This window comes from Rattus norvegicus, chromosome 4 (genome assembly GCF_021556685.1).
Source record: "Rattus norvegicus strain SHRSP/BbbUtx chromosome 4, alternate assembly SHRSP_T2T, whole genome shotgun sequence".
Taxonomy (NCBI): domain Eukaryota; kingdom Metazoa; phylum Chordata; class Mammalia; order Rodentia; family Muridae; genus Rattus; species Rattus norvegicus.
The window spans coordinates 58899946-58923078 of NC_141537.1; the positions used below are offsets into that span (position 1 = coordinate 58899946).

The window sequence follows — 23133 nt, forward strand, 5'->3', positions numbered from 1 at the left end:
AGGTTCACCCCCTGGTGGTCACTCCAGGAACAGCATCAGCCCTGGCTTCCTGGTTCATGGAAGGCAAGAGAAGCCCAAGCCCCTTCTCATCACTCTGGGATAGCAGTGGCTTGTGTGCCTTGGTCCTACCACCTTGAACCAAAGCACTCACCCGGCCACATGAGAGGTTCCTGCAGCGCTGGCTCTGGCAGTGCACAGTACCAGCCACACAGGCACAGCTGGTGCAGGCGTCCACTATCCAGTGTTCTCCAGAGGCCACCCAGCGACCCTGGTGCGAGCATGATCCGGTAGGGTCTGAGGAGAAATGACACAGATTCAGTGCCCTACTCAAACACTGTCAAACATAGCAGTGTTTCTGGACAGACATCCAGTTCTCCTTCTTAGACTGTGTGGTGGAGGATCTCAGCAGGAGAGTGATGGGTTGGCGGGACCCCAGCAACATTAGCATAACCTGTACCTGCCACACATGATCTGAGGAACGGTGGGCAAAGGAAGGCGGGTCTAGCATCCACCCACAAATATGGGCCATGTGAGTGATGGGGACATTGTTCTGCTGGACAAGGAGTGGAGGCCTGGCTTCATTCCCACCTGCACTGTTGGGTGTTCTTGTGGGGCAGACAGAGGGACTTACCTATGTTACCCTTCCTCCATCAACCCATCCCTCGACTTGGCACTGCTCAAAGCCTGTGCCAGCTTTAGGCACTTTTAACCATAAGGACAGGAGAGCTCCCCACGACCCTGCTAAAGACAGATACCATTGTTTAGGGGTTTCCCGAAGGAGCCAGGCTGTGGTAGTTTGAGTGAAAATGGCCTACCACAGAATGACAGGGAGTGGCATTATTAGAGGTGTGGCTTGCTGGAGGAAGTGTGCCACGGGGTGGGGGGGTGGGGCTTTGAGCTTTTACAAGCTCAAGCCAGGCCCAGTGTCTCTCTCTCTCCCTGCTGCCTGTGGATTCAGATGCAGAACTCTCAGTTCCTTCTCCAGCACCATGTCTGCCTGCACGGCCCTGTGCTTCCTGCCACGATGATAATGGCCTAAACCTCTGAACCTGTAAGCCGGCCCTGATTATTTTCTGTTATAACAGTTGCCACAGTCAAGGTGTTGTCTCCTCACAGCAAAAGAAACCCTACGACAGAAGAGGCCATGACCTGTAATTTCTGTGGCCTTCTGAGTAGGGTCTTAGGCAGTGCCTCTTCCACAGCTCGTTTGGCCCATAGGAACGCCCAACAGCACAGGTGGGCATGGAGCCCAGGCCTCAACCCCATGCCCAGCACAATGCAGCTGCTGCTCACGTGGCCCCCATTGCTGGTGGATGTTAGTCCTACCTCCCTTTTCCTACCCACTTGTCCCCGGGTTACATGATAGGTGCAGGTCATGGATGTTGCTGGGGTCCTTCGGGCTCTCCATGTCCAACTCTCCTGCCAAGAGCCTCCGCCACATGGTCTGTGGAAGAGGAATGGGTGTCCTTCCTGAAGCACTCTCCCCACTTAGAAGCCATTGTCTGGTTCCACCAGCACCCAAGGGTGCTAATTTCTTCAGCAAGCATCCAGAAAGCCTGGTGTCTGGTGGGTATTAGGCCTTGCACTCAGGCTGGTTGCTTATGGAGTCCTAGAGACCCGAAATGCCAGTCCCTCGACCCCTCCACTGGGCCGACTCCCACCCACAAAGTGCAGTGTCTACAGTGAGCCTGGGGTCTTCAAGGCCCCTGAAAAATCCTCAGGCCTGAGAATGCAGGGCTTGGTCCCTATTCCTTCTCCCTCGTGGATCTCTCTCCACCCATGTGAATAGCTCCTCTATTTCCACAAAGAGAAACATTCTAACTGCAGACAAACTCAGGGCACCCACAAATGCAATCCCTTCCCTCCTCCATCCTGGGCTTCTCTCTGATGGGGAGACCAAGTCTGACCACTTACCTTTACACACGGGGCAGCAGCTCCCAGGGGTTGTGTGGTGCTCCCACAGGGGACAGCTGAGCGCAGGACAGGCCCGGTGAGTACAGAGCCATGTCAGATCCTATTGTGACCATGTAATGAACACAACATGGAGAGAGCAGCAGACTTCGTGGGGTTGTGGGGACAGAGTTGGGATTAGGGTATAGGCAGGAGACGACACTCAGGACAAATGTCAGTGAACAGGAGCTCAGGAGCTGCTGAGGGGAAGGGGCTCAACCTCAGCTCACAGAGCAGGAGAAGGGGCTGGAGGACTCTGAGGGTGGCCATGGCAGGAGGACTCACCTGACACTGGCAGGTGTAGCAGGGGTCTGGTGGCACCAGCTCAGACCCCAGCAGGTCCTCTGTGCAGTTACTCAGTGCCTCTGTGAAAGCAGGAACCCAGTGTGGGGTAAGGGGGTCAGGGGACAGGAGCCACAGTCCCAGCTCTGTCCTCAGAATTCTGTCTTAGACAGCCAAACATCCCCAGAACCTGAAAATTTAGGAACTATTTTTGAAAGTTAGCTCAATGTGAATGACTCATGAATTTGCATGTCATTCTTGCACCTCCATAGCAAAGATATCTGTCCTCTACTGCCCGATTTTAGTATATGTCCTGCCAAAGTCAGCATCTTTAGCCTCTTGGGAGAACTTGGCTATGATGCTGAGGGAGGTGGGGCTGGAAACAGACAGCATGCACTCACACATCATGGAGCACGCCAGGCTGCCTGGTCTGTTGTCACTTCCCTTCATAGAGTCTCCCAAAGGGGGAAGTAACGAAGCAGCCCAGGTTCTAGCCATGGTCCCACCCACCAATGGACAAATTAATTTACATCTCGGAGTCTCGTTTTTCATGTGTAAACCGCGCACCCGACTGGGTCGCTGTGAAAATGGGATGAGACACACCAAGTAGCATGTGGCATGCAGTAGGTGCTTAATAACGGAAGTGTCTTCTTACCCCTTGCGGTTCATTCTAGCAAGTGCTCTAAGGATAGATCGGATAGATCGTCCTGATGGAGGGCCGTGGTGGTTTTTACATTACAAATGTACTGAATACTCCTGAGCTCTAGCTGAAACATGGCTGGGGTGAAACTGTAGGATATCGCAGACTATGTCTTTACAGTAAGAACTGTAAGAATGCAGAGGGGCAGACAATCCCCAGCAGAGAACCCTGCCTGTGTGGAGGAACACGTGAGTGTGCCAGCAAAGGTGAGCCACCACGTCTAGGAAGCTGTGTTTCACTGACTTCACTGACAACACCTGGCTTCTGCACGAAGAAGGATGGCTGGGTTGAGCAAACTCCCAAGTCTTCAATCACGGAAACAGTTGGCTATTTTACAATATTTATAATAAAAATACAACTCTCTTTACCCCTACATACTTTTATAATTTTTTTTGAGAAATTGTAATTTCTCTGTGTGGTCCAGGCTAGCCTAGAACTCAAAGATCCACCTGCCTCTGCCTCCTGAGTGCTGGAATTAAAGGCATGCGCCACTACAGCCTGCTCTACATCTTTATAAAAAATTTTTTAGATTTATTTATTATACACTGTAGCTGTCTTCAAACACACCAGAAGAGGGCATCAGATCCCATTACAGATGGTTGTGAGCCACCATGTGGTTGCTGGGATTTGAACTCAGGACCTCTGGAAGAGCAGTTAGTGCTCTTAACCACTGAGCCATCTCTCCAGCCCTCTTTACAAATTCTTATTCACAGAAAAGAAACAGAATGGGCTCTCTCTATCCCCTCCCCCCAATGTCCCTTTGCCTCACAGCTCCCTCAGAGCCAGAAGATAATTGCCACCTTGCCGTGCCACCTCCCAGCCAGGATGTTCCACGACCTGCACGCATGGGCTGCAGAGGCCAGCTCCCCCGACCCCCAGCTTTGCCAACTTAGGCAGAAGCTTCCAGAACTGTCTGTGTGAGTCAGGAGAGGGCCGTGGGAGGAGGGCTAGCTGACTCTACAAGCATTTCTCAGAGGGGCAGCCCCGCCCTCCTGGTTTATCCCACAGCCTGGGACTCACGGGCACAGGCAGGGCAGCAGTGCTGGGGGCCAGGAGGAAGTAGCTGGCTTGGTGGGCAGCCCACCAGACTGGGGCACTGGCGCCGGCGACAGTGCAGGCTGGGAGGCCCCTTGCCCTTCAGCTGCAACAAGAACGAGCAGAGGTGAGTCCAAGGTCATGGAAGCCGAGCTGCTCCTTGGCACCAGATCCCCATCCAGGGGTCCAGACCCAGCCTCCCCAGTCAGACCTGTCCTCTGTCTAGATCCAGGTCTGCTCCCACTGACCAAGCTCAGCCTCAGTCCTGGGCCCAGAGACACATTCTGATACCCCACAGTCCTGCTCCATGAAGTTTGGAACCCAAACTTCCAGTTCCACATCCTGCCCTCTCCTACCTCGCAGATGCACACTTCACATGGGTCGTCCCCAGGTTGGAAGCTCTCCCCGGGTTCGTACTTTCTGCCCTCATGCTCACAGCCTTGAGGTAAGACAAGAACAGAACAAAGAGCCCTCAGCAATGCTGGGAGGGGGGTTCCTCCCCCCTCCAGCTCCTGCTCCCTACTCTGGGACTGAGGAGTGTACAAGGCTGAAGGCCACTTCTCCTGGAGCCCCCTCACATCCACCCCTGCCACCCAGCTCAGCAAAAAGGCAGGAAGGTGTGGCTGCTCATCCCCCACCCAGGGCTCCTCACCCACCACCCCCCACCCCACCTCCCAGACCCCAGGTTCCTAGTACCAGAGCATGAAGGGCAGCAGTCACTGGGCCCCTGCTGGGGCCAGATGCAGGCGCTGACACACTGGACTTGGGCACAAGTGACAATGCCCTTGTGACACATGCAGGAGGAACAGGGGCTGTCCGCCGGCACCCAGCTACTACCTTCAGGATGCTCCTCCCCACGAACGCGACAGCCTGTGTCCCAGGTAGGCAGGTATAAGCTTTGAGTTTGAGATCTGAGCTTCTGCATCCCCAACCCCACCTGTGGTCAGCACATGGACATGCGGGCACCAAGAGGGAGCTCTGCAGGGATGTGGTATGAACTAGGGCAGAACTCATGTCCGTGGAAGTGTAAGGAGCCACTTGCGTGTTTGATCAAGGCTGCAGGCAGCAGACAGTATCTATGGAACCCACCATGCAACACAGGTACACAGCAGGCATGTAGTAGGTAGACGTGGAATGAATGAATGGTCTTATCACTACCGTGTGCCTCAGGCTTCTCCTGTATTTAATGGGAATTATATCTGTCCTGCCTTGTTTACAGCGCAAGAGATGCTGAACCAGTTCTGGATTAACTACACAGGGTGGTGAGAGGCAGCAGGCTGGCCAAGAGAGGCTGAGGTTCTCCAGTCACTGGCCAGCACGTATGTGCATCTTGACCCCGATACCTGCAACCTGAGGGGCCAGGCAAATTATGTCACCTCTGCCTCCTTTTTCTCATGGGAGGAAGGGGACCAGAGAGACACCTTAGCCTGAAAATGCACTGGACACCAAACTGGACCACCCGAGTTGGACCCCCCGGGACTCAGGTGGTGAAGGAAGATAAAGGACTCCCATTTTCTTCTGATTTCCACATGCAGGCTGTGATGTGCTCCCCAACAAAAATAAATGAATAAATGTAATAAAAATAGGTTGGAGTATAAAATATATAGATAAGATAATGGTGCTCCTTAAAGTGTGTGTGTGTGTGTGTGTGTGTGTGTGTTTTGCTTAGCTCAGGGTCTAGTACACTGTCTAATACGGTGCTCAATAATTGTTACTAATGATGATGATTATGACTGGGAAATAGGGAGACAGCACGGAGAGGAATCTGGCCAACCCACGAACTGTGTGTTGCTCTGGGGGAGGAAAGGCTGAATGCTGCTTAGGGGGACAGCCAAGAACTGAGGCAAGAGAGGCAGCAGGGGGGCTATAGAGCCAGGGGCTTCAGTGTGAGTACAGGGCTGGGTATACCTGTGCATCGAGGACAACAGGTGCCTGGTTCTGTGGCCTGAAGCAAGCAGGGCAGAGGCGGGCACTGGAGCCTCATACAGCTGACCTGGCCAGCCTGCAGGCAGGAGATGCAGGGTCAGGTTTGCCATGGAGACTCGGACCCAGAAGCATAGGCCACCCTTACCCAGCCTTGCGTCTACATACCAGACAGCGGCAGCGCTCACAGCTGCCCTCAGGTCCCTCGAACTCCTCCCCGTCTTGGTGCTCCTGGCCCTGAAAGAGGCAGCCTAGGGGAGACACATTTCCTGTGAGAAGGGAGTCTGTACCACCCTGCCCCACCTCAGACCTGGCAGAAGGAGACAGGGGAAGAGCACAGGTGCCCAGCACACAGAAGGTAGTGGCAAACCATGCTCACTGCGACACACAGGGCAGAAACAGGGGCCTGGAGAAGGGTGTGTGCAGAGAGCCGGAGGACATGGTTTCTTGTGACAGCGCATAGAACCTTCCTGAGGGAGAGATCACACTGTTACTTGGATGTCCCAGTCACCTTCAAGTCAGGCTGTGCTGCCAGCATGGCAGGCACCCAACTGAGTTTATCCAGCCCTCTCCCCTGGCCAGAGACCTGACCACAACCTTGTCCCACCAGATGTCACAAGCAAAATGTGTTCATTGCAGCCTAGGTGCAGACAACTCTTTCCAGGCCAGAGAGGAAGAAAAAGGGTGGGAAGATGCCAAGAGATTCAGCTCACCTCACAGGTGCAGAGGGAGCAGGTGGGGTCAAGAGGATCAGGAAGGGTCTCTCCGAGGGCAGCGGTGATTCCGTGGTACAGGCATCCTGGCAAAATGGATAGTGCAATGGGAGGACCACCATCACCAGAGCCTTCCCCTGCAACTTGGATAAACACATACACACTCACACACATACACACTCACACACACACGCCATGTTGAGGCCCTTCTCCCCCCACCAAAAAACCCCACACAGTCTAGCTAGAGATAGTATGGCAGAGGAGGAGGACTGGAGGGGAGGAGCAGGAGGGATAATATCACCCAGGCTACAGGAGTTTGCAGAGATTTGCATGTAGGAAGTGGCTGGAAGACAGTGGATGGGAAATGGGGTGAAAGGCCAAGTTTCACATCCTGCCTTCATGGGAGAGGACAGGGCAGCACAGGCATGCTGGATCTGTGACCCAGATGGGGGGTCAGAGAGGGATGGACAGGAGAAGCTGCCCCTCCTGGTAGATGACTCAAGGGTAACGGGAGCCACTGGATGGTTTTCGGGGGGGGGGTGACATTTTAAGAAGGCAGCAAAGACAGTTTAAGAGTAAGGAAGTTTAGGCTGGGGATTTAGCTCAGTGGTAGAGCGCTTACCTAGGAAGCGCAAGGCCCTGGGTTCGGTCCCCAGCTCCGAAAAAAAAAGAACCAAAAAGAAAAAAGAGTAAGGAAGTTTAGAATGCAAAAGACCAATGGATGGGGTGAAACCAGGGACAACGGGGACAGAGAAGAGGGCAGAGCAGGAATTCTGGGGGTGGGTTAGAGAGAGAGAGAGAGAGAGAGAGAGAGAGAGAGAGAGAGTGCGTGTGTGTACACGCGCGCACACGCATGTGCATGTGTATCTCAGGGTTGAGTTGATGGGGCTCCTTGGTAATATAAACTTCCTGCCCACTGCTGTCTAGCCTGGCAGGAGTGAGGGGGTCAGGGGGAGTGCCCTCCTACCCTGGCAGGTTGGACAGCAGTGCTTCGGTAAGATGAGTGGGTGGCTGCAGGCTGGAGGCTCGCAGGGCCGGCGGGTGCAAGTCACAAAGCCTCCAAGGCAGGTGCACAGGTTGCAGGCTTCCCGGGGGTCTGGGAACTCCTGGCTGTTCAGATAGGATACCCCCAAATACTCACAGCCTATTAGAGGAGGAACCAGAGAGGAGGGCAGAAAGGAGAGAAGAAAGCAGTCATTCCCTGGGCTTGTCTTGGGGGGGTCTAGAGCTCTAGTAAATGGATCCAGACTCTAGAGATGGATCCAGGCTCTAATAAAGGAGACTTAGTGGGTTGGGGTTTGGACAGGCCACAGGGCAGGCTTTTCCCCCCTCTACCCTGCAAGAGTTCCAAGTGTCCATCTATAGGGAAAATCCACAAGGCTCTGCCCACACAAATGCTCAATGGGCCACTGCTGGAAGGCACCAATTCTCCCAGACTAGAGTTAGGAATACAGTGGTGCTGGCTCAAAGGTAGCCTGTTCCCGGTCAAAGCCAGGTTGATTAAAGGGGTTAGTCTGCCCTGCACCCCTCTATGACACTCTCTTGTGTCCCCTTTATAAAAAAGTGGCTCAGTAGTTAAAAGCACTTGTTACTCTTGCAGGTGACCCAGAGTTCAATTCTCAGCACCAACATGGTGACTCAGGAGCATCTGAAACTCAAGTTCCAGGGAATCTGATAGCCAATTCTGACCTCTGAGGGCATTGGGCACCACACATGGTGCACAGACATACATGCTGCCAAAACTCTCATACAGACAAACTAAAATAATAAATCTAAAAACACAAACAATAACAACAACAAAATAAAAACCCAACCAGGTGAACAGGGTATAATGGCACACACCGAAAATCCCGGCACTTGTGAAATGGAGACAGGATGATCATGAGTTCAAGGCCAGCCTTAGCTACACAGTGGACGGGAGGTAAGAGAGGTGGCAGCTTAGTGGCTAAGAATATATTTGCAGTAAGCACTAGGACCTGAATTCAGCTCCCAATACCCAAGTAAAAAGCCAAACAGGACTGTCCGCACAGCTACAGCCCAGCTTAGTGGAAACAGAGACCAGAAGGTGGCAGGGGCTTGCTGGCTGTTAGTTTAGCTCCAGGTTTGGTAAGAGACTTTGTCTCAAAAAAAAAAAAAAACAAAACAAAAACAAAAACAAAAAACAAACAGACAAAAAAAACCCGAAAAAGAGTGATAGTGCTTGGATTTTTACACACGCATACACATAAAGAACACTCCTGCGCATCAAATTAAAGAGTTCAAAATCTAATGCACATACACAGATATACTAGATATATTTTTTAAAGTTTATTCATATTTTTATTTTATGAGCATTGGTGTTTTGCTTGCATGTATGTCTAGGTGAGGGTATCAGATACTGGAGTTATGGATAGCTGTGTGGTGCTGGGAATCAAACCTGGGTCCTCTGGAAGAGCAGCAGTCAGTGCTGTTAGCCACTACGTCATCTCTCCAGCCCCCTAGATTTTTCTTTGGAGCAGAATCTCATATCACTGAGACTGGCCTTGAACTCTTGATCTTGCTGTCTAGACTGCCCCAATGCTAGAATTGCAGGCCTGGGCCACTGCAACCAGGTAGAATGTAGCAGTGTTGTGCTTTAATTGTATTCCCTGTAATGGTAATCCTCTATTCTTGACAAGTCTAACTTTTTTCATCTAATCCACCTAGGGGGCTAATGAGATGGCTCAGTGGGTAGAGGCATTGCCAACATGTCTGATAATCTGAGTTCGATCCCCAGCAACACATGGTAGCAAAGAGAACTGATTCCTGACAGTTGTCCTCTGATCGCCACCCTGAATACATTTAAGTTGGCATGTTCATTTGAGGAAAGTCACTAAATAAATAAAATTACATTTGGTAGAAGATACTGAAATAAGTTGGGTTTGCTGACAGAAGCCTGTGATCCAGCGTTTGGGAGAGGAGAGGAAGGAGGACAGGACACATGGCATCCTCCACTAGATGGCGAGTTGGAGGCCAACAGGGGCTAAATGAGACCCTGTCTCAGAAAATAAAGATGGCTAAGATAATACCTGAGTGACACGGAGTGGGGAGCTTTTCTACGGGGCTAAAAGCTAGGTCTGATGGGATTCGGTAATTTGCCCATGTTCACACACCCAAATTATTTGAGGACAGGAGAAAATTCAGGCATCAGGGCAGGACATTTTGTTGTTTTTGTTTTTTGAAACAGTGTTTCTCTGTATAGCCCTGACTGTCCTGGAAGTCTCTATGGTACAGTCCAGGCTGGGCTTGAACTCCGAGATCTGCCTGTCTCTGCCTCCCGAGTGCTAGAATTAAAGGTGTGTGTCACCGCCACTCCCTTTTTCTTACTGTAAAACTTATTTTACTATTTTGATCTACTTTTGGGCCCTGAAGAGGAGGCTGACCTGGCTCTCTCATCAGCACCTCTCCTAGCCCCAGCAGTGTGTCACAGTCGTGTTTTTCCCCAGTTCCCCACTCACTATCACAGGCAGGACAGCAATCTTCCCTGGTGGGAAATGGGCACTGTGCAGGGGCACAAGCCCTGGGCTCGCAGTTGACGCTGCCTTCCCAGCAGAGGCACACGTGGCACGTGACACTAGGTGATGGAAATCGTTCTCCATTGGCAAACTCCTTCCCATGATACAGGCAGCCTAGGGGGAAGGGGAGTGACAGCCATCATGGTGGCTGGTGGCCAGACCGTGTTAGTGGGCCTTTTTTCTTCCGTTCTTACTAAAGTACTAGGTAGAAGAGGAGGACCCCTGGGAAGGCGCATCTGTAAGTGGGGAGCAGGGTATTAAGGCTGGGAGACGGCAAAAAGAGGGGAATTGCCACCCAGGGTGCCACAAAGGAGGTACCGTCGCAAGAGGGGCAACAGGCGCCCTGGTGCGGGTGGGCACAGGGAGCAGGAGGACAGGGCAGTCGCTGGCAGGACACGGAGCCGTCCAGGCAGAGGCAGCGGCTGCAGGGGTCTCCCGGTTGGAAAAAGTGCTCCTGGTGGCGGACAAGGACCGTATTCCCTGACTGTGGGCAGCCAGCAGGGGCATCTGAGGAAAAGGATGGGGCAGGTCAAGCGAGACGAGAGGAGCAGAGGGGAGGGGTAGCTGAGGGAGCGGTGCCTACCGGGGCACTGAGGGCAGCAGTCTCCCGGAGTGAGGACTGGCTGCGGACAGGCCAGTGGCGGACAGCGACGCGCCAGGCATTGTACATTGCCGCTCTGAGAAAGGACAGACCAATGAAGCCAAGTCGGGGTTAGTGCGAAGTGGTCCCCACCCCATACCCATCTCCCACCCCTTATGCGGCTCCCCTTTCCTCCGGGTCCCACACTCACCAGACAGCGACACATGCGACACGGATCAGTGGGATGCGGGAAGTCTGCTCCGTTGAGGTACTCTTTCCCGCCAAAGGCACAGCCTGAAGAGGGGGCAGCTATGGGCCGCTGTCCCCAGGGGTAACTACCTGTGGGGGAGTCCTCCACGCCAGATACACCCGTTCCAGCCCAGCCACCTCACCTTTGCAGTCATTCCTGCAGCAGGTGCTTGGCAGAGGGTGACCACAGGGGGCGCTGTGGCAGGCTCGGAGCTGGCAGTGAGTCTGGCCTTCCTGACACAGGCACTCCTGGCAGGGGTCTCTTGGATGAGGAAAGCGCTCCCCATCTACAAACATCTGTGCCTCCAGGATGCAGTCTGGGTGGCGAACAGTGGAGACAGGGGTTCAGGCAGAGATTGACAGTGCTAGGTGTCACCTGCAGCTTCTCTGAGGCTCCCAGAATCCAGAGCCACCGGTTTGTCTCCAACCGATAAAAAAAGAAAGGGGGCTGTGTGTAGCAGTGTGTATCACTCTCACAGCTGTGGAAAAGATGGAGGTGAATGTGTGTCTCTGAGGGTGCTGAGAAAAAAAAGCTTACACACGTGAGTGCCTAGGACACATCACCATGCCCACCGGGACTGTACTGCCCCATCATACCCCCCATTGCAGCAACCTGTGTTACTTGAGTTCATGGGTGAGAGCATCTGAGAGGATATGTAGGGTGACAGGGAAGGGTGGTCCCCTAACACGAAAGGAAAGCAAATCCTTATTTTCCTCCCCCCATGTCCTTGTGAGTTCCAGAGAGGGTTTTATTTGTGTGGGACCAAAAACACTTACAAAAGCCATTGCTTTGGAAGATATCTGTAGGTCCCACTGGGCTGTGTGACAACAGGGTCTGGGCCCCAAGGCCGGTCAGACACAATAAGTGCATACCTGGGCACTTGGGGCAGCACTGGCCTGGTCCATTCTGGGGCTTGGCACAGGTCAGGGAAGGACAGTTGATCACCGAACACCTCACAGTCCCATCCTGGGAGCAGGGAAGAGGCTATGGGAAGGGCCCAGGAGGGGCTCTGCGGGGCAGCTGTGAGCCTGGGAACGTACCTCACAGTAGCAGGTCTGACAAGGGCTGTCCACATCTGTGAAGTTCTGCCCATTAGAATACACTAGGCCGTGGTAGGTGCAGCTCTCACAGCTGGGGCAGCAGGCACCTAGGTGGGGCAGGCTGGTCAGGGTGGGCTGGTCAAAGCCAGAGAAGACAGGATCTGGCTGGGCGCTCACCGGGCGGCTGGGTAGGATGTTGGCAGGGTACTGGAGAGCAAAGTGCAGCCCTGCACACAGGCACTCCGTCTTGGCAGGAACAGGTAGTACAGGGCTGGTCATCTGGCTCCCACTGGATCCCCTCAGCAAACTCCTCACCATTGAGCACACAGGCTGCAGCAAGGAGATCTGTCACCATGGCAACCTAAATACCTTCATCCATCCTTGTCCTTCCCAGCCCACCGGCGCCCCGCTTCATAGCCTCTACTCAAACTCCGAAATGCCTAATAGACCATCCTTTCTGGAGTTGAGCTCTCCCCCGAACCCCACCCCATGGAAATGAGTACCCTTAGCAGCTGCTCCCCATCATAGACACACACACCTGAGCAGAGCTGGGGGCCGGAGGCAGTGTGGACACAGGGGGTGACCGGGCAGTCCTGTTCCTCACAGGATACTTCACCAGCCTAGGAAGAAGGCTAAGTGAGAAGCCTTTAAGGAGTGACACAGAGCTGAGCGGAAGGTGGGCTCGCTTACCTGGCAGGTGCACCGAAGGCAGCGGCCATTCTCTTGGAGGGTAAAGGTCTCCTGGCTCCGATATTCATGTCCCTGGTATTTACAGCCTGGACAGGAGGACAGGGGACTGGGGGACAGGACTAGTGGCTAAGCAGGAAGCATCTTGCCACGCCGACCCATATATCCCCATCTTGAGGAAGATCGCTTAGGCATGTCCTTTAGGCCACCACAGAGATCTATGTGTGTGCCTAGGCTAGGTAAGGACTCAACTATGGGTTAGGGGTGTGGGCGCAAGGCAAGAAGAGCTCACCACCATCCAGAGTCTGTCCCTAGTTGGTGCCTGCCCCCGAATGGTGAATGGTGACCCTGCCCCCACTCACCATCACAGACAGGGCAGCATTGCCCGGGGATCCTGCCCGGATATCTGCAGGGTGCAGGCGGGCAGGGCAGAGGCTCACACTGGACACTCCCATTCTGCCAACAGGGCCCAGTCAGCAGGAAGCAGGCAGGTCCTGAAGCCAGGCCCTCCCTGCCAGACAGCCATACTCACAGCACAGTGGCAGCTGGAGCAGGGGTCCTGGGAGCCCACGGGCTCCCCACTGCTGTGCTCCCGCCCATTTAGGAAACAGCCTGTTGGAGAAAGGTACTCTGATTCTCATCAGGGGAAACTCACTGCCAGCCCCGAGCACATCGGGCCTCTCTAGAGACTCTATCCCACTCCCGACTCACCGTCACACACTGGGCAGCAGGTACCCGGAAGGGGCCTGGCAGGGTATGGACAAAGACTGGCACACTCCTGCTGGCGGCACTGGATGTGCCCCTCCTGGCAAGGGTAGGCAAAGGAGAGACCCCCCCGACCCCCAGAGTTCAGCCAAGAGAGAGAAATGACATTAGACTCCCAGCCATACACTCCCTGGGTGTTTGTATGGAATGAAATACACCCCTCCAGATTTGTAGGTTGAAACGGCTGCCTCTGGTGCCTCGGAATGTGATCTCTTTTGAAAACAGTGTTGACGATACAGTAGGTTAGTGGGGTATCACTGGAGTAGGTTGTCCTCCTAATCCAGCATGACTTAGTGTTCCTATGAGAAAGTCAGGTTCAGACACACTCGCACGGAGAGTGTCACAAGATGAACTCAGATTCCGATGCTAGAGGGATGGCTCTGCAGTTAAGAGTGCTTTACTGCGGGGCTGGGGATTTAGCTCAGTGGTTGAGCGCTTACCTAGGAAGCGCAGGGCCCTGGGTTCCGTCCCCAGCTCCGGAAAAAAAAAAGAACCAAAAAAAAAAAAAAAAAAAAAAAAGAGTGCTTTACTGCTAATGCAGAGGGAGCAGGCAGACCCAGCCACCTGGAGCTCCAGCTCCAGAGATCCAGTTGTCACCGGGAAATGCACTCACATGCACAAACCCACACTCAGACACACGGATATTTACCTAATTTTAAAAAAGAAAAGAAAGGCACTGGAGAGATGGCTCAGGGTTCGGAGGCCCTGAGTTCAGTTCCCAGCAACCACATGGTGGCTCACAACCATCTGTAAAGAGATCCGATGCTCTCTTCTGGTGCGTCTGAAGACAGCGATGGTGTACTCACATTAAATAAATAAATCTTTTTTTTTTTAATGTAAGAAGTACATTTACAAAAAGAGAATAAGAAAATCGAGGCCAGCCGTAGTGGCACACAGCTTTAACTCCAACACTTGGGAGACAAAGGCAGGCAGATCTCTGTGAGGTCAAGACCAGTCTGGTATATATAGTGAGGTTCTGTCTTTCAAAAAAAAAAAATCTAGGGGCTGGGGATTTAGCTCAGTGGTAGAGCGCTTACCTAGGAAGCGCAAGGCCCTGGGTTCGGTCCCCAGCTCCGAAAAAAAGAACCAAAAAAAAAAAAAATCTATAAATAAAACATGAAAATAAAACCTTAAAAAATGTGAAAAAAAAAATATGTGGATGCTACAGAAGTCAAAGAATGCTGACAATGCCCAGTAGTCAGGAAGGCACAGCCTCTCTCTAAGCTAACCAAACCTCCCGGCCCTTGGGTAACTTCTGACTTCCAGAACCGTGGCCTGTGTTCGTATTATTTCAAGCCACTTACTCTGTGGTCCTTAGTTACAGAAGCCTCGGGAAACTAGCACAGAGGTACAGCCTAGCATGTTACTTAGCTATCTGTGACTCAGTTTACCTATCTGAAAACAAAAGGCAATAGCAGTCCTCTGCTCATAGGCTTGTGAGGTTGAGAGTAGGGGGTGCTGTCTATCTCAGAAGCCGGTTCCACTACCCTATATCCTTCCCTGCGTCCCCCTCTGCACTCACACGTCAAGGCCTAGGTGAACACCACCCCAGGCAGGCAGTCCTACGGCTAGGCTGCTGAAGGATGAGATAACACAGGCCACACATGTTGTGCCTAAACCTTTTATCCCACCCAGAGCCGGGACCCATGGGGCCGCATGGCACTGCGGGGTATCTTGTATCTTACTGCAACACACGTAAGCCCTGTAAATGTTTTTCAAGGTCAACTTTTGAAGCGGAAGAGGAAACAGAAAGTTCAAACTTAGCATTGTAATTTATCTATCACACATGAAATATTATTTCCACATGCAACAGACACAGAATATTAGTAAGATGTTTTTGGTTCCTTTTTATCCTAATGCCTCTTTTGTTTGTTTTGAGGGAAGATGGCGTGACAAGGTCTCACTTTGTAACCCATACTGTCCTCATATTCATGGTCTTCCTGCTTTGGCATTAGACATGTATAACCACATTCAGAATATACCTTTTTATGGGGGGGGTTTACTATGCAGCTCAGGCTAGCCACAAATTCATGAATTTCTTATCTCTGCCTCCTAAATGCTGAGATCAAAGGCATTTGCCACCACATGTAGCCCATAACAGTTCTGGCCAGTCACATCTTAAGGGATCCAGTGTTACGAGAGTGGATAGCCTGACTGTAGTCCTCACTCCCTGGAGTTCTGGTCACCCAGGGTCTCCTGTCCTTTTGGCTCTCCACAAATCCATGAATTTGTGAGCCAAGATTACCAGCCTGCTGAATAGAGTGGGCAAACGGGCGAGCCCGGCAGGTTGCGCACTCACAGAACTCACAAAGCAATCGACTGTATCCCTGTCTCCTTTCAGTACCCGCAGATGTGGCCCATGGAATGAAATGAAGAATCCAGCAGGTCTGGTGGCAGGGGCAGGGTGAGGGGCAGTCTAACGGCAGCCCCAGGACTCACCAGGCACTGGCAGATGCGGCAGGGGTCTCCAGGAGTGGTCCACTCTTGGCCATGGTCCCTGTGAGAGTGACCTTCTGTGCAGCCGGAGGCTAGGGATAGAGAGCAGGCCTAACGGGGATTATCTTGGGCCTCATCTTGCCTTCCTCTTCATGCTCCTCTCACGCTCCTACCTCTGACTCTCAGGGACCCTCAATGCTCCAGGCAGGGTAAGGTCCTCACGGCTCCTCAGCCTGTTCTTCCATGCGGTCCTACACAGCACAGCACCCACTCGCCCCACTGTGGTGACTGCTCCTCACTTCTCCCACTAAGCATTGGCCAGTCCTACCTATGATAGGACCTTCGTAACACATGGACCCGCAGGCCAATCCAAGTCTTTGAACATGCAATCCTCTTCCCAAACACTCCTGCCTCATTTATGCCGCCCCCCACCCCCGCCAAAGCTAACTGTTCTTTATCCAGTGCCACTTCAGCCAGGATCTCCCTGGAATGCCTTCCTTCTGTAGGACTTGGTCTCCTTCCCCTTAGGTTCTGCAGTACCTGGTCCCTGCTTCTGCCTCTTGGCTGTGCCTTTATAGTGTGGATGTGACTCAGGGGCACCATCTAGTGGTAATCCCTGAGGGAGGGTTCTGGGTCTGGGCACCCAGAGCAGATGATAGCCATTGATTGTACAACACCTGAAGGTATATCCCATGCACCCTACAAGTGGAGAAACCAAGGCACAATGACCTAGAGTCATGGAACTGACTATGAGACAGCGGGGAGTTTTGAATTCAGGCTCTGTAGCTCCAGAATGTGCTGCTGGGCTAGCATTGCTCGCCCACCAATCAAACATCAGTCTGGAAGGGAGGGCTCTGGAGTAGAAATAGTGACAGCCTGCTGGGGACGCTATAAAAAAAAAAGTGTCACTGGGACTAGAAGGATGACTCAGTGTTTAAGACCACTGACTTCTCTTCCAGAGGACACGAGTTCGATCCTCGGCACGTAGCTCCACAGGCATGGCAACACACGGTGCACCAGCATGCAATATAAACCCATACACATTAAATCAATGAACATAGAAATGGAAGGGTCGTGGGATCTCACCTTGGCAGACTGGGCAGCAGTGTCCAGGTCTCAGGACTGGGTTGGGGCAGGGGCTTGGCTGGCACTTCACAGGCACACACCGAACCAGGCTCCTCTACAATGGACAATGTCCTTAACACCCCTGGGTGTGACCTCCAGTGGGTTCAAGGTGGGCAGGTGTCCAGTAGGGATGGAGGGAGAAGCCTCAATGGCACGGGGCTCAGAAGGCTAACCTTGACTGACATGGCAGGATGGGGCAGAGAGGATCCAGGAAAGTGGGCCTGGGCAGAGGCTGCAGCAACTCACCAGGCAAGAACACTGGAGGCATGGGTTGGAAGTGGACAGGAAGCTGGTCCCTTCCTGGTGAAGCTGCCCCTCGTACTCACAGCCTGGAAGGATGACAGGGGGTCACGAGAGAGCACAGGGAATGCATCCCCTCAGGTAGATGTGGCCCCACTGAGGCTGAGGAGATAAGGGGGAAAGAACAGGAGGTCACCTGGCCGGCAGATGGGGCAGCATTCTCCAGGCGGGGTGAAGCTCTCCAGACAGTTGAGCTCAGAGCAGGAAGGCCCCTGGCACTGCACAGCTCCTGCCTTCAGAGCAGACACCAAGCCCTCCCTTGAACTCCCCTACCGTCCATGGCAGGGTATTCTGCAGACCTTAGAAGTCTAGCAGGTTCCAGACCCAGATGACCAGAGGCATGGCCGGGTCTGGGTAATGCAGAGCAACGGGGGCATTAACAGTGGCAGAGGCTAGACCCTAATTCTCTTACCCGTCTACCCAGTAAGATTCAGGCTACCGTGTGAGATCATATCTCAAGAAGTAAACAAAACAAAACAAAACAAAACAAAACAAACAAACAAACAAAAAAACCGAGGTGGTGGACACTTAGGATGCCAGCATTTGGAAGGTAGAGACCGGAGGATCTGAATTTCAAGGCCAGTATCAGTAGCATGAGATAGTATAAAAAAAAAAAGTCCCAATTATTATGTGGGTATACTTAATAAATTTTTAAAAAATTGCATGTTATTTGAAATTCAGATTTTGCAAAACCTAACTAAGAAATGAACTCGGGAGACAGAGGCAGGAAGACATCTGTGAGTTTGAGGTCACAGTAAGTTCTAGGCCAGCCAGGGCTAGATAATGAGACTCTGACTCAAACAAAAAGCCCTCTCAGAGCCACCACCTTCCCTCACCCAGCTCTCTGCAAGTCACTGACATCCATGCCTTCCAGCTTCCCTAGTCTGATTGTTATTCCACGGGATTGAATGATGAGTAGATCCCACAGGTAGATCACCCGTTCTGTGAAACAGACCCTGCTTGCAGCCCCCCACTGCCTCTCTGGCCCTGTGCTTCGGCAAGAGCTAAAGCAGCCTCCCAACTGGTCTCTGTTTCTATTCCATACCAGGCCGCTGTTCCTAACACTCTTTTTTAAGCATGCCGCACTTCAGCTCTTTTGGACTTCAGTAGCCCCACAGCCTACAGAAGGAAATCCGGACTGATGACTGCAGTATCCGGTCTCTTCTGGCCTTGTTAGATGGACTCCTGCCTCGTGTCTTCCCACCTCTGTCCCTGAGCATGGAGGCCTCTTAAGCATCCCTCCTTCTGGTACAATCCCATGAAAAAGCTTTGGAGCCCAACAAGTTTGTGGAGACTGAGCTCCGGAAAATAGAACCTGTTGGAATCCCAAGGTCATAGACAAAAGTCTCGGCAGAATGGGCAGATAGACTCCACAACACAGATAGTACAGCGTGTCAGTGACAGGTGGTTAGAAAGAGGCAGACAGGTGACAGCGGCAGATGTAGGATATCCAGGTGGGTCTCAAGCACTCACCAGACAGCGGCAGGTGGTACAAGCATCTGGGGAGAAGGTCTCCCCATGACCATAAGACTGCCCATTGTGGCTGCAGCCTGAGTTGGAGACAGTGATGTCACTAGAGACCCTAGAGCCTTCTCCTGGCCCCCAAATAGGCATGGTGGGGGGATGGGAGGATACTGACCACGGCAGTGGGGCAGGTTGGGCTGGGGGCCACAGTGCGTGGTCCCATCACGGCACACGCAGGCCGTGCAGGCATCAGGCTCCCAGCGAGCTCCTTCAGGACAGGGGTGACCTGGCCCCCAGCACTGGGGGGAGGTTGAGCAGCACTTGCAGGACTCCAGCTGCAGCAGCCTGGCTTGCAGGTCCCTGTTCTGAGGAAAGCAAGGGGGGCAGGGTGGAAGGCTCAGCTCAGCTTCCTTCATGGACAGTTTTCACATGGATTGAGACAGAAACTGAGGCAGGATAAGAAGGGTTTCTGAGCAGAGGTGGGCGCCCTGTGGTCAGCATGTTTTAGAGACGATAAGACTATTCCTTGACCATAGAATTTCAGGACTTGTTCCAGGCTCCAATAATTACAGAGTAATTTAGAGTAGGGAGTAAACCCTGGCTGCTGGTTACTTGTCTGATCTTAAACTCATGTCAATCCTCCTGCCTCAGTCTTTCAGGTGCTGGTATTACAGGCATGCATTCTTCTGCCTGGCTTTTAAATACGTTTATTACCGGGCCATACTCTTTCCTAGTTGTGCCCTATGCTTGGCGCTATTCCATTCTCTTTGCCAAGTCCACGAAAGACTATGTAAACCTGGAGGCTCTGCATAAGAGCCTCTCTGTGTTTTCACAACAAAATTCTAAGGGCTGGGGAGATATACTTAGTGGTACAGTCCTTGCCTAGCATTTGAGGACCTGGGTTCACTCTCAAGCACCATTGGAACAATAAGCAGATAGAACAAGGGCTTGGTGGTCGAGTTCAACTGCTCCTTTAGAGGACCTGGTCTCCTTCCCAGCACCCACAAGGTGGTTAGTAACAGTCTGCAACTCCAGTTCCAAGAGCCTCAACACCCTCTTCTGGCCTCGAAAAGCAGCAGGGCACACACATGTTATGCATACACACACACACACACACACACACACACACACACACACACCCATACACATAAAAGAAAAATAAATCTTAAAAATAAAATAGCAACGAAGGTTGGTGCAGTGCCTTTAATTCCAGAACTTGGGACAGGGGTAGGGGGATCTCTGAGTTCAAGGCTAGCTTGGTCTACATAGTAAATTCCAGGACAGACAGGGCTATGTATGTAGAGAGACCTTGTCTCAAACAAAACAAACAATGAACACCTCTATTTTAGTGTCTTTAGAGCCTCCAAGCTCAAGCCCCTCTACCTCTCCCATATACAAAGCCCACCCTCCCCCACCCCTGTCCCGACAGTACCTGCTTTCTGAGGTAAGTCACGTCTGCCTCCAGCCGTTCCAGCCTCTCCTCCAGGGGGCATAACTGCTGCTGTTGGGTCTCACAAGGGACCAAGGAGTGGGAGGGGGCCTGCTGCTGAGACTCAAGGACATCAGCAAGTCTAGGCTGCCCTTTGGAGACCTCTCCACCTGAAGGGCACAAGAACCCAGCTTGGCCTGTAGGCAGAGGCTGGTAAGGTTCTGTCCTCTGAAACATCCAGGGGTCAAGGGTCATCCTGTGCTCTGTCCTCTCCACCTACTGCTCCAGGGGAGGAGACATGGTCTATGAAGGGGTGCTGAAGGCAGGAATACCATGACCATGACAACACAGAAATGAGAGGAGGCAGAAGCCCTGAGAGCACTGAAGTAGCCTACACCAATTTCCCAAAGGGGACATGGCAGTATCCCAACCCAGGCGCCCCTGCAGCTGGCTCTAACTGTGGGGATCTTTAGTCATGGAGGTGGGGTGCTCAGACCATCCATCCACTGTGGGTCAGAGATAGCTCGGAGACCTGAGATGTTATGCTAGAAACAAGAGACAGCACATGCTGATACGAAGATGAGGATGTGGGAGCAAACTGGTGTGTGTACGGACACGCGTGTCCACTCATCTATGCCTGTCAGTAAAGGAACTGCCTTGGGGAAAGGTACTTGTCCCACCCACCCCGTTGCTTATGGGCATGTGGCAGAAGCCAGGAACCTGCATGTTGGATGGAATGGACTCTGGAAGGCAGAACCCAGCTGTGGTGCGCTGGCCTCAGTGAAGACAGCCTGTCCCTGGCGCTAGATGCCATTAAGTCCATCAAGGAAGCCTGTGCCGCTGAGCTTAGGCCTGGGGTGGGGCCTCCCCTTCCCCTGTGTCCACTCCCAAGTCAGGAAGGTAGAGGTGAGGGCGCTTTCCACAGACATCTAGGGAGTGGGAGGCTTCCCGGAGGTGGTGACCAAGAAAGGGGCTGAAGGAGATGGCTGGCCTTTCTTTCCCACAGTGGCGACTCAATCAGGACAAGATGGAGTGACTGAAAGTCTTTCTCCCAGGGGCACTAGGCCTGGAGGCAGGGAGATGTCACCTACTCTTTCCTTTGTACTGCCATCACGAAGAGGGGGGCATCCCAGCCCAATTTCCACGGCTCAGTGAATGCCACCCCAATTCAGTTACTCAAGGCAAAAATCTGCAGCTCAGCACTACTCTGTATCCCTCTTAGTTCTTACCAATCTCTGGTTTCCCTAGGTTGTCTGTCCATCCCCCCACCCTCAACCTCCCACTCCCCCTGCTGTCTTCACAGAAGCTGAAGAGAAAGCCCCCTATTTCAGTTTGCTCCTCTCACACAGCACAAGCTGCCGAGCAGCAAGTTAAGATTTCATCTGTCACAACAGATTTCCATCTCTCCCCACCACAGGTCCTAGCCTTCACACCACCAGCTTCCCACCCAGCCTGTTCTCACCTTGTCCCCAAAAATCGCCTTTTCTTGACATGGCCCTTCCACCCAACTTCCATGCACAAGGATGACGCTCGTGGACAGGGTCTCAGTATCTGAAACCCCTCACCCAAGTGTGACCTCCTCTAGCTACCCTACTCCCCAGCACCCAACTAGCTCCTCCGGTTTTGCTTAAGCAGGCCCAACAGAGGGGGTCAGAGGAGTCGGTCGGAGTGTCCTCTGGGATCCCCAGCTGAAAACAGGCTCAGTCCTTTTCCTGGAAAATCTGGGAAAAAAAAAATCTTGGAAGGGGTACGAACCTGGTTACTCCCCAGAAACTGTCTTCGGGTTCCCCATCACCCTCCTCCTACCTGCTCCTGCAAAGACCATTCATTCGTGCAAGCCCCAAGACTTGGAGCCTGAGAGGACGAAGTCAGTTCCCACAGACAGCGCTCCCCCTCCCCCTCTCCTCAATACAAATAATTAACTTCAGATACCCAGATGCCAGGATTGTCTCTGCTTCACCGCTGCTCAAGACTCCTTGGCAGGGACCGCAGGAGGACCTGGCCCAGTTCAGCAACCCTTGTCTGGCCGCCCTGACCCCACCCTGCTCGCCCACCGACGGGGAGGACGAAGAGAGGGCACCAAGGCCGCCCGGGGACACGCAGCCCAGGCGGTGCTGGAGAAGTTGGTCCGGCCCGGTCCGACGGTCTGCTGGGCTGAGCGAGAAGTTGGGGCACACCCAGGACGCCCCGACTCACCCCGCGCGGCCAGCGCCAGGTTCCAGAGGTGCAGGAGCAGCAGCAGCAGTAGCAGCGCCGCCCGAGCCCCCGCCATGCTCGCTCGACCCGCCTCGCGGTAAGTCTGTGCTCTGAGGCGCTGCGGGAGGCGGGGTGCGGAGACTCAAGCCGCCGCCCACCCAGTCTTTGTTCAGGGAGGGCTCGGCGGTTCTCCGCCCCTTGGTGCCAGCTCCCCTACCCCACCTGGGACTTCTCACCCCCCCCCCCCCGGTGCCCCTGAGGATCCTGACCCATAGTTGTGTTCTAAGCTCTGCAGGAAGTTGGTGGGAGGGGGGGGGCGGGTGGCCAGGACCATCCATGCCCCTGCCCTTTTGGGCAGCTCATCCTCTAGGGGGTCCCAGTGACTTTTCTTCCACCTCATAGGGTTATGGAAACATAAGACTGAGCTGAGTTGAAAACCTTCTACAAGGGCTGGAGATACGGTTTGGCTCTTAAGAGCAATAGCTACTTTTGTAGAGGACTCCAGTTCCGTTCCTAGCACCCACGTGGCTGCTCACTCTCCTCTCTCTCTTATGGCCTCTCTTGGGCTCTTATAACTGTTTCCCTTCCAACCTCTATTCCACTCTAATCCCTTCTACTCCCCTCCCCCAATAAATAAATAACCCCTGACTTCCCTCGGGGCCTCTGTTTTCCTGTTTATAAGCAGTGAAACCAGCATCCACTTTAGAACAGTACAGTGAACAGCA

The 23133-nt window shown here is 53.1% G+C and overlaps 1 protein-coding gene across 4 annotated transcripts in view; it reads right to left on the reverse strand.

Annotated features, from left to right (window-relative positions):
• Kcp (kielin cysteine rich BMP regulator) overlaps nt 1-22526 on the reverse strand; it is a 36468-nt gene extending 13942 nt beyond the window's left edge. For 2 of the 4 annotated variants that reach the window (XR_015685386.1, XM_087656508.1), the window contains exons 1-32: nt 22409-22515; nt 20216-20382; nt 18959-19148; nt 18793-18869; nt 17456-17552; nt 17266-17348; nt 16981-17074; nt 15898-15986; nt 13405-13498; nt 13226-13305; nt 13056-13149; nt 12697-12782; nt 12545-12626; nt 12184-12336; nt 12007-12113; nt 11839-11932; nt 11109-11282; nt 10928-11010; nt 10720-10813; nt 10455-10643; nt 10080-10250; nt 7571-7747; nt 6604-6689; nt 6270-6360; nt 6059-6141; nt 5876-5969; nt 4664-4837; nt 4324-4406; nt 3953-4073; nt 2236-2315; nt 1915-2014; nt 152-294 (exon numbers count right to left, since the gene is read on the reverse strand). Coding sequence is in view for 3 of the 4 variants with exons in the window: in XM_087656508.1 (XP_087512634.1) it covers nt 152-294; nt 1915-2014; nt 2236-2315; nt 3953-4073; nt 4324-4406; nt 4664-4837; nt 5876-5969; nt 6059-6141; nt 6270-6360; nt 6604-6689; nt 7571-7747; nt 10080-10250; nt 10455-10643; nt 10720-10813; nt 10928-11010; nt 11109-11282; nt 11839-11932; nt 12007-12113; nt 12184-12336; nt 12545-12626; nt 12697-12782; nt 13056-13149; nt 13226-13305; nt 13405-13498; nt 15898-15986; nt 16981-17074; nt 17266-17348; nt 17456-17552; nt 18793-18869; nt 18959-19148; nt 20216-20382; nt 22409-22484 (3606 nt within the window). In the remaining variant the exon portion in view is untranslated. 4 annotated transcript variants of the gene reach the window in all.
• Nucleotides 22527-23133: the final 607 nt, after the last annotated feature.